This window comes from Myxine glutinosa, chromosome 3, assembly GCF_964187855.1.
Source record: "Myxine glutinosa chromosome 3, kmMyxGlut1.1, whole genome shotgun sequence".
NCBI classification, from domain to species: Eukaryota; Metazoa; Chordata; class Myxini; order Myxiniformes; family Myxinidae; genus Myxine; species Myxine glutinosa.
In genome coordinates this window covers 181,928,817-181,944,843 of record NC_136263.1, presented here as the reverse complement: position 1 = coordinate 181,944,843, position 16,027 = coordinate 181,928,817, and the positions used below count along the sequence as shown (strand labels likewise).

Below are 16,027 nucleotides of genomic sequence, written 5' to 3'. Positions count from 1 at the left end.
ACTCAGCCTGTCATCCTGAAAAGTTTACCTCATTTCTCCACCACATTCTTGTCATGAAGCCAATCTGCACCCACCCTCGTATATCTTGTGCATTCAACCTTTCTCTTCACCCCTACCTCACCCCACCCACCCCATGCTGCTTTTCACCCTTGTCCCTTTTCTATACACCTTTTCCTCATCTTCCTAGTCCCCCAGCCTTCCTCCCCAGGACACACTTCCTTCTCCCATCTTGGCATTAATTGTATATACAATTCCCCGCCCACCTACCTGCCCACACACCCCCGGTTTCTTCCAAGTAACCTGGTATACCCGTGTCCTCATTTGTGTGCACTCGATAATTTAGTTTTCTTCATGTCCAACTTGCATTTCATTTCTGACACACCGAGACATCGTCATCCTCAGGTAATGAGCTGTTATTTCCTCCTTTTCAGGGGCCAACCACCTTTGAGCAGTCTGCAAGGAGGTTCTCTCGAGGAAAACCCCTCCCCGGCCCCTGATGATGCTCAACGCACCATTCACCTGGAGCTAACGGAAACCTGCCTTGACATGATGGCGCGTTATGTGTTCTCGAACGTCTCTGCCGTGCCACGGAGGTCTGTCCATTTCTGTGCATATCTGCCACAGCTGAGCCCCATTTTGATAATGCAGGCGAGCTTAGGCGAGCAATGAGAATTTCCCTTTGAGACATTTCCCTTTGAATTTAAAATGTAAATTGGCAAGACAGCGAAGAGGTGTGCCGCTTGCCTCGGTTGAGATTTTGACCCAGCTATCAACTGTCATCCTGGTGTTTTGCAGGCAGGATGGGGCATCAATGTGTGCGCCATCCATCGGATGGACGTTAAACTGGGTGTCCCATCTGCTAGTTTTAGTGACTGGACGTTAAAGATCCCACGGTATCCTTCGTGAAGAGTAGGCAAGCTATCACTGACACCTTGGCTAAATTCCTATTTCCTGAAACCTCAGCTGAGTATTCTGCATGGGAGTGGCGACCCGTCCAGGATTGTAACTCTCGGTAAGAAACTGCTTTGGCAGAACCGACGCTCAAAATAGAGCAACCAACTAACCAACATGGACTTCATGTACATTTAGAGCTGGAAATTTATAACATCTGATCTCCTTGTTTGTTGAAGCCACTGAGAGCAAGCATCAATCAATCGCTCAACGTGGATGAAAAATTTAGAAATACACAGAGTTTGTTTTTCCTGACACACATGCATACATACACACACAGACCCACACACACCTATAAACCATGCTTTATTTTACTGTTTCGTCCACTTCCTGTGTTTGACAGATCTCCAGCAGCAGAGTTCCTGTTGGAAGGAGGCCGAAGCCTTACCTGGTTGTTGGGAAATAAGCTTATTACCATCACGACGAGTGCCGGCAGTGGAAACAAGGCCCTGTTTTGCATGGACAAGAAAGACAGCAATATTTCCAAAAATTTACAGGATGTACAGAGGTGTGCATTTATGGACATTTGCATTTGATGTGTTGGTCATTTGACAAGAGCAAATCTGCATAATCAAAGTCACACATCTCTTTTCTTTTAACTTATTCCTACCCCAGTCCCCCAGCCCACACATCTTATATTGCACTAACACATGTATAATTGCACTAAGTCTTTGGAGATCCACGTTTTAGGCTTTGTCTGTTGATGTAATTGATACGGAACAGTATTTCATTTTCGGCAAGAAAACCTCAGCAACCAGGAAAAGTTCCTCAGATTTTCTCGCCTACAGTGAAACCCGGGTCATGTGGTGCATGGAAACGAGGTACTTGAGGGATACCAGCCTCTTGAAGTAGAGCTTGGGAGAGTATGCCAGCCAAAGCTTTCAAGCACAGAGTAAATCTGACAGCCATTCCTGATGGGGGCCCGGGTATCATCAACTGACGGATTGGTCCAATATGGAATCGTATGCTTGGGAGATTGCCTTCACCTATTGTTTGGGGTTGAGGGCGTATGTACAGTCACATGAAAAAGTAAGTACACCCCATGTAAAGTTTTGACTTTTTCAACATATTTCAACATACAGCTATTTGATCCTCATTTCAACAATATTGATAGATAAAGGTGATATAATATAACAAATATCATGAAACATTTACATTATTAGTCCATTGTATAATTTAAATAAACATAAATGCAAATTTCGCATGTGGAAAAAGTAAGTACACCCCGACATTTATCACTACTTCAAATACCTAAAATTAGAATTAGGTGCACCAGCTTAGGTGCAAATGATTAGAACATCGTTAGAGAGGATCTTGGAAGAACCTGTCTTATTTAAACCTCAGACATTTAGTTTGGTTTGCTCTTTGTTGTTGAAGTGTGCGGCGTCACCATGCCTAGATCAAAAGAGCTCTCGGAGGCCTTCAGAAAGAAGGTTATAGATGCCTACGAGTCTGGGAAGGGATTTAAAAAGATCTCCAAACAATTTGAAATCAACCAATCGACTGTCCGGAAGATCATCTACAAGTGGAGAAGATTCCAAACAACTGCCAACTTGTTCAGGCCAGGCCGGCCCAGCAAGTTCAGCCCAAGAACAGACCGCAAGATGCTGAAAGAAGTCTCTAAGAACCCCAGAATGTCATCACGGGACCTACAGGTAGCTCTTGCCACTGTTGTCAAAGTGCACGAGTCTACCATTAGAAAGAAGCTGCACAAATTTGATCTACATGGGAGGTGTGCCAGGAGGAAACCTTTGCTGTCCAGAAAGAACATCAGGGCAAGACTAAAGTTTGCCAATGAACACCTAGGCCAGTGGTTCTTAACCTTTTTAAAGGCGCCAAACCCTAACTAAACCCACCGAACACTCGCGGAACCCCTCAAATTTGACAAAAAAAAAGTGAAGAAGAATTGCATCTTGATGCGTTTTCTGTTCTTCTTTTCAGGAGGCGATTTGGGAAATGCGTGGTTTTGTTTTGGCAAGGGCCACCCTCAAATCATTTTCGCATGCAAGCCTGCTCCTTTTCTTTGTTTTAATGTCAACCAGTTTTGAAAACGCATGCTCGCAGAGATACGTTGTAACGAATGGCGTGAGGATCTCGAGGGCAATTTTAGCGATGTGAGGATTCCCTTCCATTTGGTGGCACCAAAACGTTGAGAGCGTTGTTGTGCTGAAGAGTTGTTGTTGAGTCTGGCTCTGCTGAAGTTCGATGAGGTTGTCGAGGTATTGGTCATTGACATCTGCCGTTGCAATGTCGAAAGTAAACAGCTGCCGCACCCATGCTGGGTATTGCTCTTGGTCGGGGAAGTAGCCGTCGAATGACTTTCCCAGCTCATCCAAGTGCGTGGCAATCGCTTGCTTCAGCTCCCCCGGTACAGCAGTGCCTCCAACTTCAGACTCATCTTCGATCCCGCTCACGCACTCGTCCAGTAGCGAAAAGTTTGCGAAGTTGTCGTTCTCTGTTCGCCGCCTCCACAACGGTAACTTCTTTCGGAAAGCGCTCAGCTTTTCTTCAGATTCGATGACATTCACTCCACCGCCCTGCATCTGGCAATTGAGATGATCGAGTGCGTCGAAGATGTCAGCCAAGTACGCCAAGGCGAGGATGAACTCTGACTCTTGGAAGTGCGTTGCATGGCAATGCTGGTGTTCAAACAGGGCTAATTCTACACGCAAGGCAAAAACACGGCTCACTACCTTCCCTCGTGATAACCATCGAACGTTAGAGTGGTAGAGAAGGACTTCGAATTCAGAGCCGATTTCATTGCACAGCTCTTTGAAGATGCGATGATTCAGAGCATGGATTCACACGTAATTCACAGTTTCAACGACGATTTTCAGAACATTGGCCAGTTTTGGAGGCAGGGTTTTTGATGCCAGCGCGTGTCTGTGCAGGACGCAGTGCGGGACGATGATGTGTGGTGCGTCGGCCTTCACCAGCGCTCCAAAACCGGAGTTGCATCCCAGCATGGCTGGAGCTCCGTCCGAGCAGAACTGCAGACACCATGTTCCACGAGAGGCCGTTGCTTTTGAAAAAGTCGTCCACAAGCTTCTTCACGTCAGCTGCCTTCGTCGTTGTTGTGAGAGGCTTGCAGAACAGAAAGTCTTCCTTGATCTCGTCTCCTTTGACATAACGCACAAATAAGATGGGCTGGCTCAAATTCGAAATGTCGGTGGTCTCGTCGAGTTGAAGGCTGAATTTCGTCTGGCTCGCGACTAAATCTGCAACTACTTGGGCGAGTATGTCGTCGCTCATGTCGTCGATTCTGCATCTGATGGTGTCATTTGAGAGTGGAACGAAAGACACTTGTTTTCAGCAGCTTTTCCCAGCATGATGTTGGCCATCTTCAACACGGCCGGTTTGATGAGTGTCTCGCCAACGGTGTACGGTTTGCCCTGCTTTGCGATCAGGTACGCAACTTCATACGACGTGGTGAGGATCGGCTTGTCAATTGGAACGAAGCCGAGAGTGGGCAAGGTAGCACTTGCGTCGAATCGGACTCTCTTCAATTTGAATTCATCCAGCGTGTTGCGTCTTTGTACTGCCCCTCGCTGTGCAGTTTTTTGAAATGTTCCCGTAGTTTTGCTGGTGCTAGGCTGGAGTTGCTCAACTTGACATTGCAAAGCATGCATTGAGGACACTGACTTCCGTCCCGTTCCGTCAAACACGTGAACCCGTACCGCACGTAATCCTCCGACCACTTCCTTTTTTTGCTCGACATACTGCAAAAAAAAAAAAAAAAGTAACAAACTGATCTTAATTGATTTCGGGCAAATAATTATATGACAAAAATTTAAAAAGGAACATGCTTAAATATAATCAGTACCCCTCTGAAAACTGAGAAATTTTAACGAAGAAAACATAACTTATAGTTACGATGACGGGATTTATTATCTACTCAACTCTATGTCACCTCAAATCCCATTATAATATCACAGAGAAAACTGCGAATTGTTAGTTTTGAATTGCGACCAAAGGAGTTGTATCACCTCCACCTAATTTTCTGAGTAATTCAATCATATTTTATAATCACCATCCACTTTTGACTTTAATATAACTCTGAACCCGCCCTGCACATCCACAAACATTTCCAACTTACTTTTCAATTAATCAGTAACTCCAAAGTAAGGCGCGACCAATGACGCACGGCACACGGCAAGCTAATCGAGGCTATTCACTGGAATTTCTGAACACCTGCAAAGTCCAAAATCCAGTAAGTAAGTAAGCAAGTAAGCACCGTCAACAGAATAATTAACAAGCTGCTCATTGATTCAACTTACTGCAGTCAGTGTATACAATATAATAAATAACCACCTTTAGAGGCCATTTTTCCCCGCAAAGCGGGGGTTGGCCTTTTTCGGGAACCGTGGTTGTTGTCGTTTTTTTCGGACCCCTTTTTTGAAGCAATGTTTTACGGCCGGATGCCCTTCCTGACGCCAACCCTTTTTGCCGCCTTTAACGACAAACAGGGAATTACCAGTGAACTGGTACTCAATGTATGGGAATGTACTCGATGTTTGGGGCAAGTCAGTGTGAAACAACTTATCTTAAACACAGACCAGAGAAACCATGTATGGGATGGGAATACAATTACAAATAACATTTCCATTCGTTCGTAACATACACAGCAAAATAATATTAATAATGAGCGTAATTACACAAAGATTCAAAATTGATACAAAACTTTAAATAAATAAAAATTGCGATGCGTTTCGGAGGACCTCCGCCGAGCCCCTGAGACTGGCTCACTGAACCCCTGGGGTTCGGTCAAACCCAGGTTAAGCACCACAGACCTAGGCAAAAACCAGCACTTCTGGAACAATGTGCTCTGGACAGATGAGTCAAAGGTAGAGCTATTTGGCCACAGTACCAGAAGACATGTTTGGCGAAAACCAAAGACAGCATTTGACCACAAGAACCTGATACCAACTGTAAAGCATGGTGGTGGAAATATTATGGTTTGGGGCAGCTTTGCTGCATCAGGGCCTGGGCAGCTCACCATCATAGAATCAACTATGAATTCTTCATGGTACCAGAGGGTGCTTGAGGCCATCTGTCGGAAAGTTGAAGCTCAACCGAAGGTGGACCTTGCAACATGACAATGACCCTAAACATACCAGTAAATCCACCAAGGAATGGCTGAAAAGAAAGAAATGAAAGGTTCTGGAATGGCCAAGTCAAAGCCCGGATCTAAATCCCATTGAGATGTTGTGGGGGGATTTGAAACGAGCTGTGCATGCAAGAAACCCCTCAAACATCGCACAGCTGAAAGAATTCTGCATGGCGGAGTGGATCAAATTTCTCTCAGTCGATGTCAGAGACTGGTAGACAGTTATAAGAAACGCCTACTTGAGGTTGTTTCTGCCAGAGGGGGCAATACCACCTATTCGAGTCAAGGGTGTACTTACTTTTTCCACAGAAGGAAATGGCATCTCTGTTAATTTTTTGTTGAATAAATTATTGCAAAGTCAATTTGTCATTGTTTTTTGTTCGATTAGATCACTTTTATCTTTAGATACTGTTTAAATGAAGATCAAATATTGATATGTCCACATATGTTAAAAAGATTTAAAAAACATTTCATGGGGTGTACTTACTTTTTCCACATGCAAAATTTGCATTTATGTTTATTTAAATTATACAATGGACTACAAAATGTAAATGTTTCACGATATTTGTTATATTATATCACCTTTATCTGTCAATATTGTTGAAATGAAGATCAAATAGCTGTATGTTGAAATATGTTGAAAAAGTCAAAACTTTACATGGGGTGTACTTACTTTTTCACGTGACTGTACGTTGTTGCCAAAAGCACAACCATGTCCAAGGTTGAATGTCCTGAGCAAAATCTGAACTGTTCATTGGAGATTTCAGTGTTGTCGGTATAAAAGACGAGTCGAGGTCTGTTGAAACTTTTGATTCCACGGCTTCACTTGTGTTTGGAGAATTCTGACTGTTATGGGCTCGGGCGCACATAACGGCCAAACCAACTATTTATGTCAATATTGAATACTTATGTCAATGTGATATTTCAGTTTTTTCTTTTTAATAAATTTGCAAAACTTTCTAAAATCCTGTTTTCTCTTTGTCATTATGGGGTATTGAGTGTAGATTGATGAGGGGAAAAAATGAATTTATACGATTTCAGTATAAGGCTGCAACATAACAAAATGTGAAAAAATTGAAGGGGTCTGAATACTTTCTGAATGCACTGTATATCAGGATGATATGTGAATGCAATTTCAAAGTTGTACCACATTATTCGGTGAATCTGGTAATGCCCATTGGTCTTTCAGCACTTTGCCAAATCGAGGAAGCCAGGAAGCACCAGGAAAGTTGGAGAGCCAGAGTGGGCAGCAGTTGGCTCGAGCGGAGCGCGTGCGTCAGCGGTCAGTTTCTGGTAAGACAATTTTGACAAATGAGCCAGTAACGCCTGTGTAATCTACCTTTTGCAGTCCCCCCCTCTAATTTCTCCCATTGTTCTTTGATCCTTGAAGGTGGTAACGCCCTACGAGCCAACAATGACAATACACTCCGCCCTCTGGTGCCATTTCTGGAGACCAGCAGTTCATCAACAATACCGAACACAGAAGATGTTCCCAATGTAATGCATCCAACCAAAGATCTCAAGGCATCTCCTGGAACTTACTGCGCTCCCAAGAACCAGGCTCTCATAACAGACTACGCCCCATATCTTACTCAGGGCTGGGCCGAAGTTCTAATCCGCAGGCCCACTGGTCAGTCATGGAACTTTATTTAGGAAAGAGATTGAGTTTGAGAGAGTCATTACTGCATTCCATTTGTCTGAGTTGACCTTGTGATGCGCTTGCAGGAAACACAAGCTGGATGATGAGGTTGCAAAACTTTCCAAGCCCATTTGTTGATGATCTTGCGCCATTGCCACTCCATGACCTGTCTACTGCTCTGCTGCACATCAACGAGGATTCTAGCCTGAATTCAGGGCTGCCTGCAGGAAAGGCCATGGTAAGGGATGTTGCCCCCTGTTGTCGGTGGAGGCCGAGATCTGCGGTACTACAGAGAGGTACTATTGCTGGTGAGTTTGTACTGAATTATTTTGAAACAATTTTATGAAATAATTGTTCAATGTTGTTAATGTTTTCTTCCAACTTACTACTCCGAGATTTATTTTTTAAATTATATTTACTTGTTTGTTTATTTATTTATTTCTGAGCAAGCGATGTTCTGCATAGCGCCTGAAATTTTGTTTGCTTTGTTTTGTGCCAAATTTTGAATTTTATTTTGGATAGCACCTGACTCGTTTTGTGGTATTTAATCACTGCAAGTCTCTTTATTGCTCTTCCACTAATGAAGGAGCCTCTCAGGTTCTTCTTTCATTCAAAAATGAGCAGCTCGTCAACGCAGAACAGGCTGCTGTCATTAGTTACAGGTCTAATTGGTGCTTTGAAGCAGATAACTTCATCAATCATGAACATTTACAAGTCCAACATAAAACCACACTTCCACATGCTATTGCAGCTTTGTGCTTCTTCTTCGTCTTCTTCTTCTTCTTCTTTCTTTTTTACGGCCACAATTATTTCCACATTCTTGTGGGGTTGGCTACAGGAAATTTTTAGCCCAAGTCTTTCATGAACTGGCTGGCCAGGCCTGACCTTCGACTCTGTAGTTGGGGAATGAGCTTGGAATTTGTTCACGTTGCCAGTGATAGCTTGCCTACTCTTCATGAAGGAACACCGCAGGATATTTAATGTCCACCACCTAATGCTGACAGATGGGACGCCAGTTTAACTTCCATCTGAGCGACGGGACGCACATTGAATCACCCTGCCTGTAAAACACCAGGATGACCGTTTACAGTAAGGTGAGATGTGAACCCAGGCTGGACAGCCTGTGTACGTACCTCTTGGCCATTCTGTCATGTTTTTCCAAGATTTGGAATTGGTCGTGTGTGTCCCTGCGTTGCTTACAAAAAAACTTCAGTATTCAATTCACGTTGACTGATTACGTAGTTTACCTACGTTTCAAGTATTTATTTCCTTGGTATAATTTATCTGGTAATCCACTCTACATACACCGACAAAATGAATGTCTAAGTGAAATTTAGTGGTGGCATCATTACTTTGTTCAAGGGACTCCATTCTGTATTCCCATATTACTGTGAAAGCAAAATCTGAGACTGTGGCATCACTCTGGCATTTACTTCCACAGCGAGAGTGCAATTGCTGGGATAAAAGTGGTGCAACCACAGCTGTGGAAACGAGGGGGAGCCAGAAAGTATTCCCCCTCATCATGAAAGAATGTGACTCCGACTCCGACTCCGACTCGTGTGTGTGTGTGTGTGTGTGTGTGTGTGTGTGTGTGTGTGTGTGTGTGTGTGTGTGTGTGTGTGTGTGTGTGTGTGTGTGTGTTTGTGTGTGTGTGTCGCAATGAAAGGCCAAGAGGGATGGGTGGAACTGCGTTTGCCAATCAGCATCGTGGGGTGGGCCCGTGGCAGCACAATTGGCCTGGGGTCGACATGGGTGTGGTTAACAGTGGAATATTAAGTACAATCTGACAACCGAAAACAATTTTCAAGTCTGTCTACTTCAAGTCTGACTATTGTTCAGTCTTCACATCCTTTGTGTTCCTCTATTCGTGTTCAACCAGCAGTTTTAACGGCAAGATATTTCGGAGTGCAATCAAAGTAAACCTCTCCAGCATGTAAATGCATTTGGAAAAAAAGTGCTGAAACAATTAATAAATAAAGTTTTTTTTTTTTAATTAAAGGGACATTGGGATGGTGTGCCAGGATTTCAATCCATTAGCCTGTTTTTGTTTTCTTTTTCTTTTTTTATTGATGACCTTTACAAATGTCAACCGTTGGCATCTCCTGGTTCTTCATAACCAGTAACATTTCTCCTTGTCATTGGTTTTAGCCGAGCCTGTTTTTGAAGCCCCTTCGCCACCTCCTTCTCCTCCTCCTATCTTCAACGAAGGAAGACTGACTAAATTTCACAGGAGCATTTTCTGGGCAGGTACACACTTAAACCACCCGAGTCAAAGGATTTTGTCTGCAGCCTGTGATTGGCTGAGTGGTTTGGCGGCCGTGATTGGCTGAGTAGTTTTTGGTGGCCCTGATTGGCTGAATGGCCGTCATTGGCCAAGTGTACATCTGTACGTGCCAATACTTGCTGAAAACCAAGAACTAGAGGTTTCACAATCAAAAAAAGTTCAAGGTACGTCGGATGAAGAATCTTGAAATAATCGGGCAATGAAGACGAGCTTTCGAGGCCGTTTACAAGTGTGCTTATGCATATGATTGGGTGCCTTGTTGGTCTGACTTGAATCTGGCACCGATTCCAGATCTTGTCCACCAGGGCTTAGTAAGTACGCATCACAGTTGATTGGCACACTACAATGCATGTACCACAGCGACATTTGTGCACACGAGGTCTCGCTGTACCCATCCATTCTCAGAGATTTAATCCCATGAATATTTCTCGTTTGACAATTTGTTCTACGTTAATACAGGGTGACCCAAAAATGTGGACCTTTGTAAAAGTTTAATAACCTACACAGTTTTCATTCAATGTCTCCCATTTTTCAGGAGGTCCAAACTGAGTTGCCCAATAGTGTACCTGCCAAGTTTCTTGATTATGTGACATTCACACACCATGTCATGTACACCTGAAGAAAAGTCCTTTCCTGTAGAAGACTATCTGCGGACAAATTCATTCTTGCAGACAAGGCAATTGTTCTGCACACATTTTGCCACAAGGAAAGCACCCAGCCAGTCTCAAATTCAAAGATTTGTGAAAAGCTTAGACAACATGGCACAATCCTGAATATGAATTCACCAAACCACTCTGGCCAACCAAAATCGGGAAGGTCACCCATAATATTTCTGCCATTGCTGACTCAGTCGTCCACAATCCCAAGAAATGTCTTCGGCATCGCTGTCAAGAGCTCAACATCAGCAAAGAAATCTTGAGGAGAATTCTGAGATCAGTGTATGCAAGTCATAAATAACTTTGCTGGATGTGCGGCCCTCTGCATTGAGAGAAATGGTGCCCATTTGTAGCAGATCATCAGACATCGACGTCGTCAGTAATTTCATTTTAAAATTGTCAAATATATTTGTAGGCTACTGAAATTTTCAGTGATATTTTGATGATGAGTGAGCAATATGATCTGCAAGCCTGGTGTTGGCTGGCCTAAGATCTTAGGATCTAAAGCTTGAGCCCCGGTCGTGCTGTTAAATAACACCAGGTGGGTTGACTCAGCCAGTCATTCTTCCCAAGTTGGTAAAATGAGTGCCAGCTTACTGTACAAAAAAAAAAAAACGGGGGGGCACTGCATCAGCGGCACAGCCGCACTCCCAGCAATGATGCAACCAGCAGCCACAGTCTGCATATGAAATAATATGATCTGCAAATTTTGTTGTTTGATTGGATAATATTAAATTTATTGGATAATTGGATTGATTGGATAATAATTGGATAATATATAAGATTGGACAATAATTTATTGGATAAATAGCCTGGTGTTGGCTTAGCGGTTATGGTGCTGGCTTGGGATCCTAGGATCCTGGGTTCGAATCCCTGTCGATCGTTGAATTAACGCCAGGGGGGTTGACTCAGCCTGTCATCCTTCCGAGGTTGGCAAATTGAGTACCAGTTCACTGGTAATTCCCTGTGTGTGGCAAGAGGCGACTAACAGGCTTTGGCGGCAGGAAGGGTATCCGACCGTAAAACATTGCTTCAAAAAGGGGACCATGGTTCCCAAAAAAAAAAAGGCCAACCCCTGCTCTATGGGGAAAAATGGCCTCTAAAGGTGGTTCTTGATTGGATAATATTAAAGTTATTCAACTTTTCCCAGGGCCCACTTCTTTGGATCACCCTATAATATAGATTGAGAGACATTTCCTGTTGTTTTGAGGAATCTTTATCGAGATTGCTTATTCCGTGGTTGTGTGACTTAAGCTACTTGGTACTTTTGCCCTTCAGCATGGATCCTTGATGATCGGTAGTATTGTACAGAAAAAATATCCAAGGTGGCGTTGAAAGGGGTTGCCAATTTTCAACCTTGTTCTCTGGGTGGGGTCCTCTGCAGAGTCGAAGGCTGACCATTTCTCACCCTTTGTTCAAGACCTGGAGGATGCAACTACATTTGCCGGTCTACAAACTGGTGACACTCCAGCCTTCTTGCCCGCCATGGAGTTCTGTTCTGAGAACACCAGCCCGGAGCCACCTCCCCTGTCACCAAGGGACAGCCTGACTGACCTCAGCAGAGTATGTCTTGCCGGTCATTCATTGGCCTAGCAATCACCACAATCCTTCTTTAGCATAAAAAATTGCATTATATTAAGAGGTCCACTGCACAACTTTAAGTAATTAATGAATCAGAGTATTATTACCCATAGCCCCTCACTGCGGGAAACGGGGTTTTGCAATCGCGTCTGTCTGTCTCGTAACTTTTTTACCATTTGAGCTTTTCTCATCAAATTTTCAACAAACATTTATTATGAGAATATGGAGGAAATATTTAATAATTGCTTGAAAATGTGAAAGGTTAATGTCATAGTAACTATAAATAGCCCATATTTACTAGCCCCGTCGCAGCTCTTCCAACGCGATATCGCAGGGTTGTATTTTTCGCCTTGGAGACGAGTTCTGGGAATGTGGTTGCTTGGGGACAATCAGATTAAATGGAGGCCATCCTCCCGGTAAACTGTTTATTTCTCAGCAGGGAAAACGATCAAAAGTTTTCCAGGCTTCTTTGGTAACCGCAGAGTGATAACGATAACGATAATGATTATGGTGTATAAGGACAGCCCGTCAAGCGAGAAACACCCCGTTTAAAAAAAATATCTTCCGTTTATTTATTTAACGTTCATTTATTGTGTCTTCCATTTATGAGCTTCAATGAGTCTGTCTAGGCCATAACATTCTTGCTCTGAGCTTTTATCATCAAATCTTCAACAAACCTTTATTATGAGAATATGGATAACACAAATGAATAAAATGTGCATATATGTACAGTCACGTGAAGAAGTAAGTACACCCCATGTAAAGTTTTGACTTTTTCAACATATTTCAACATACAGCTATTTGATCTTCATTTCAACAATATTGATAGATAAAGGTGATATAATATCACAAATATGAAACATTTACATTTTGTAGTCCATTGTATAATTTAAATAAACATAAATGCAAATTTCGCATGTGGAAAAAGTAAGTACACCCCTACATTTATCACTACTTCAAATACCTAAAATTAGAATCAGGTGCACCAGCTCAGGTGTAAATGATTAGAACATCGTTAGAGAGGATGTTGGAGGAACCTGTCTTATTTAAACCTCAGACATTTAGTTTGGTTTGCTATTTGTTGTTGAAGTGTGCAGCGTCACCATGCCTAGATCAAAAGAGCTCTCTGAGACCTTCCGAAAGAAGGTTATAGATTCCAACGATTCTGGGAAGGGATTTAAAAAGATCTCCAAACAATTTGAAATCAATCATTCGACTCCGGAAGATCATCTACAAGTGGAGAAGACTCCAAACAACTGCCAACTTGTTCAGGCCAGGCCGCCCCAGCAAGTTCAGCCCGAGAGCAGACCGCAAGATGCTGAAAGAAGTTTCTGAGAACCCCAGAATGTCATCACGGGACCTACAGGTCACTCTTGCCACTGTTGATGTCAAAGTGCACGAGTCTACCATGAGAAAGAGGCTGCACAAATTTGATCTACATGGGAGGTGTATAAAAAAAAAAAATAACCACCTTTAGAGGCCATTTTTCCCCGCAAGCGCTACATGCACTTACATGCTTAGAGGCTACATGCATGCATGCTACATGCATGTAGAGGCACTACATGGGAGGTGTGCCAGGAGGAAACTTTTTCTGTCCAGAAAGAACATCCGGGCAAGACTAAAGTTTGCCAATGAACACCTCGGCAAAGACCAGCACTTCTGGAACAATGTGCCCTGGACAGATGAGTCAAAGGTAGAGCTATTTGGCCACAATACCAGGAGACATGTTTGGCGAAAACCAAAGACAGCATTTGACCACAAGAACCTGATACCAACTGTAAAGCATGGTGGTGGAAATATTATGGTTTGGGGCAGCTTTGCAGCATCAGGGCCTGGGCAGCTCACCATCATAGAATCCACTATGAATTCTTCATTGTACCAGAGGGTGCTTCAGGATAATGTGAGGCCATCTGTCGGAATGTTGAAGCTCAAACGAAGGTGGACCTTGCAACATGACAATGACCCTAAACATTAAATCCACCAAGGAATGGCTGAAAAGAAAGAAATAGAGGGTCCTGGAATGGCCAGGTCAAAGCCCGGATATAAATCCCATCGAGATGTTGTGGGGGGATTTGAAACGAGCTGAAACGAGAACGAAACGAGCTGTGCATGCAAGAAACCCCTCAAACATCGCACAGCGGAAAGAATTCTGCATGGAGGAGTGGGCAAAAATTTCTCCCAGTCGATGTCAGAGACTGGTAGACAGTTATAAGAAACGCCTACTTGAGGTTGTTACTGCCAAAGGGGCAATACCACCTATGAGAGCCAGGGGTGTACTTACTTTTTCCACATGTGAAATTTGCATTTATGTTTATTTAAATTATACAATGGACTACAAAATGTAAATGCTTCATGATATTTATTATTTAAATGTTAGCTCTTTCACGAGCCTCGACTCTGTATACAAAAAAAAAAAAAAAATTGCTCATGTTGAAATATGTTGAAAAAGTCAAAACTTTACATGGGGTGTACTTACTTTTTCGCGTGACTGTATATACTGCACGTATCTGGTATTTTCATCAAGTTTAGTCCGAGTACAAAGCGGATGCGGATGTGCTTTGCATTTTGCGATTCTTTCTTGTTCCCCTTGCCAGAGGAGAAAGTATTGGATTTGAGTCCGTTTGTTTGTTTGTCTGTCTGTTTGCCCGCACAGAATAAATATGATTTTCTCTGCAAACTTTATCGATTGATATAGATTGAGAGATTGATATAGATATATAGATATAGATTGAGAGACATTTCCTGTTGTTTTGAGGAATCTGTCCGATCGACAGGAAATTTTTTACTATCGGTTCACCTCCTCCTGTATACTTTTTAGTGATAATTATGACGTCATAGGGCACGTGGTACGAGCACCATCTTGGAAAAACCAAAAAACTTTGCACCTCTATATCTCCGAAAGCGCTACATAGACAAAATTGAGACATGGCTCATTGTAATTAACTCTCCATGGGGAATAACATATGTTGATGATGTCATAGGACGTCATAATTAATAGAATCCGGGCTCATAGAATCCGGGCTCATAGAATCCGGGCTCCATTATGACGTCATAATTCGACAAGTACAAAACTTCTTCTGATAAAGATGAAATTTCTTGAGCATTATCTCGGGATAAATTTGTGGAGAAAAAAAATAATGATGACGTCGTCAGTCACGTGGTTTGGCCGCCATATTTGTTTTAACACAAAAGCCGTAAAAACCACTAAACGCACGTCTGGGTGATCGTGTGCAATCTCTGATTGCTTTTTCTTGTTTTCCTTGCATTGCCATATCTCGATCAACAAATTTCTCTCCCATTACGGAAATGTCGCATTGTCTGTTAAGATCGGAGCTTATTTTACTATTTCCATGTGTCTCTGACAATCCTGCAGCTGCCTTTTTACTGACATCCAAAAAATAAATATAAACAAGCTGTGTTTGCCTTATTTTGATGTTTGTTGCACCACCATCAGGTGCATAATCCAATCAGATGACAAATCTTCTTCTTTGGCAGTCTTCGTCGACTTCTTTGCATGGTGGGGATCAGTTTATCCAGCCTGAGGAAGGAGGAATGTGCACGGAGAGTCCACGCCCAGTCCCTTCACGAGATCGCTCTCAGGTTTGCTTTGTTTGTGTGAAGATGTGCCCTCTTCCAACTCTGTGTACGTGTTGAAGTTGCAGGTGGTGCGAAGCCTTTGGTTACATGGCGGTTAATTGCATGCCAGGCGCCATGTTTGATGCATGCGTGTTATTGTAATGTGAAGGCAATTTGGACTCGAGAGATTGGACTTAATTGACGTTCCCATGCCACCGCTTTCTGGGATTTTC

At 43.0% G+C, this 16,027-nt stretch overlaps 1 protein-coding gene across 8 annotated transcripts in view; it reads left to right on the top strand.

Annotated features, from left to right (window-relative positions):
• The window catches only part of TSC2 (TSC complex subunit 2), a 177,517-nt gene that overhangs the window by 144,606 nt on the left and 16,884 nt on the right, over window positions 1-16,027 (top strand). For 2 of the 8 annotated variants that reach the window (XM_078774794.1, XM_078774790.1), the window contains 8 exons: window positions 432-593; window positions 1,295-1,459; window positions 7,248-7,351; window positions 7,449-7,688; window positions 7,784-8,005; window positions 9,846-9,944; window positions 12,058-12,200; window positions 15,714-15,818. In XM_078774794.1, coding sequence (XP_078630920.1) covers window positions 432-593; window positions 1,295-1,459; window positions 7,248-7,351; window positions 7,449-7,688; window positions 7,784-8,005; window positions 9,846-9,944; window positions 12,058-12,200; window positions 15,714-15,818 — 1,240 coding nt within the window. Of the gene's footprint in view, window positions 1-431; window positions 594-1,294; window positions 1,460-7,247; window positions 7,352-7,448; window positions 7,689-7,783; window positions 8,006-9,845; window positions 9,945-12,021; window positions 12,201-15,713; window positions 15,819-16,027 lie in introns of all 8 variants that reach the window. The other 6 variants (XM_078774792.1, XM_068109742.2, XM_078774796.1 and 3 more) reach the window with 3 other exon arrangements.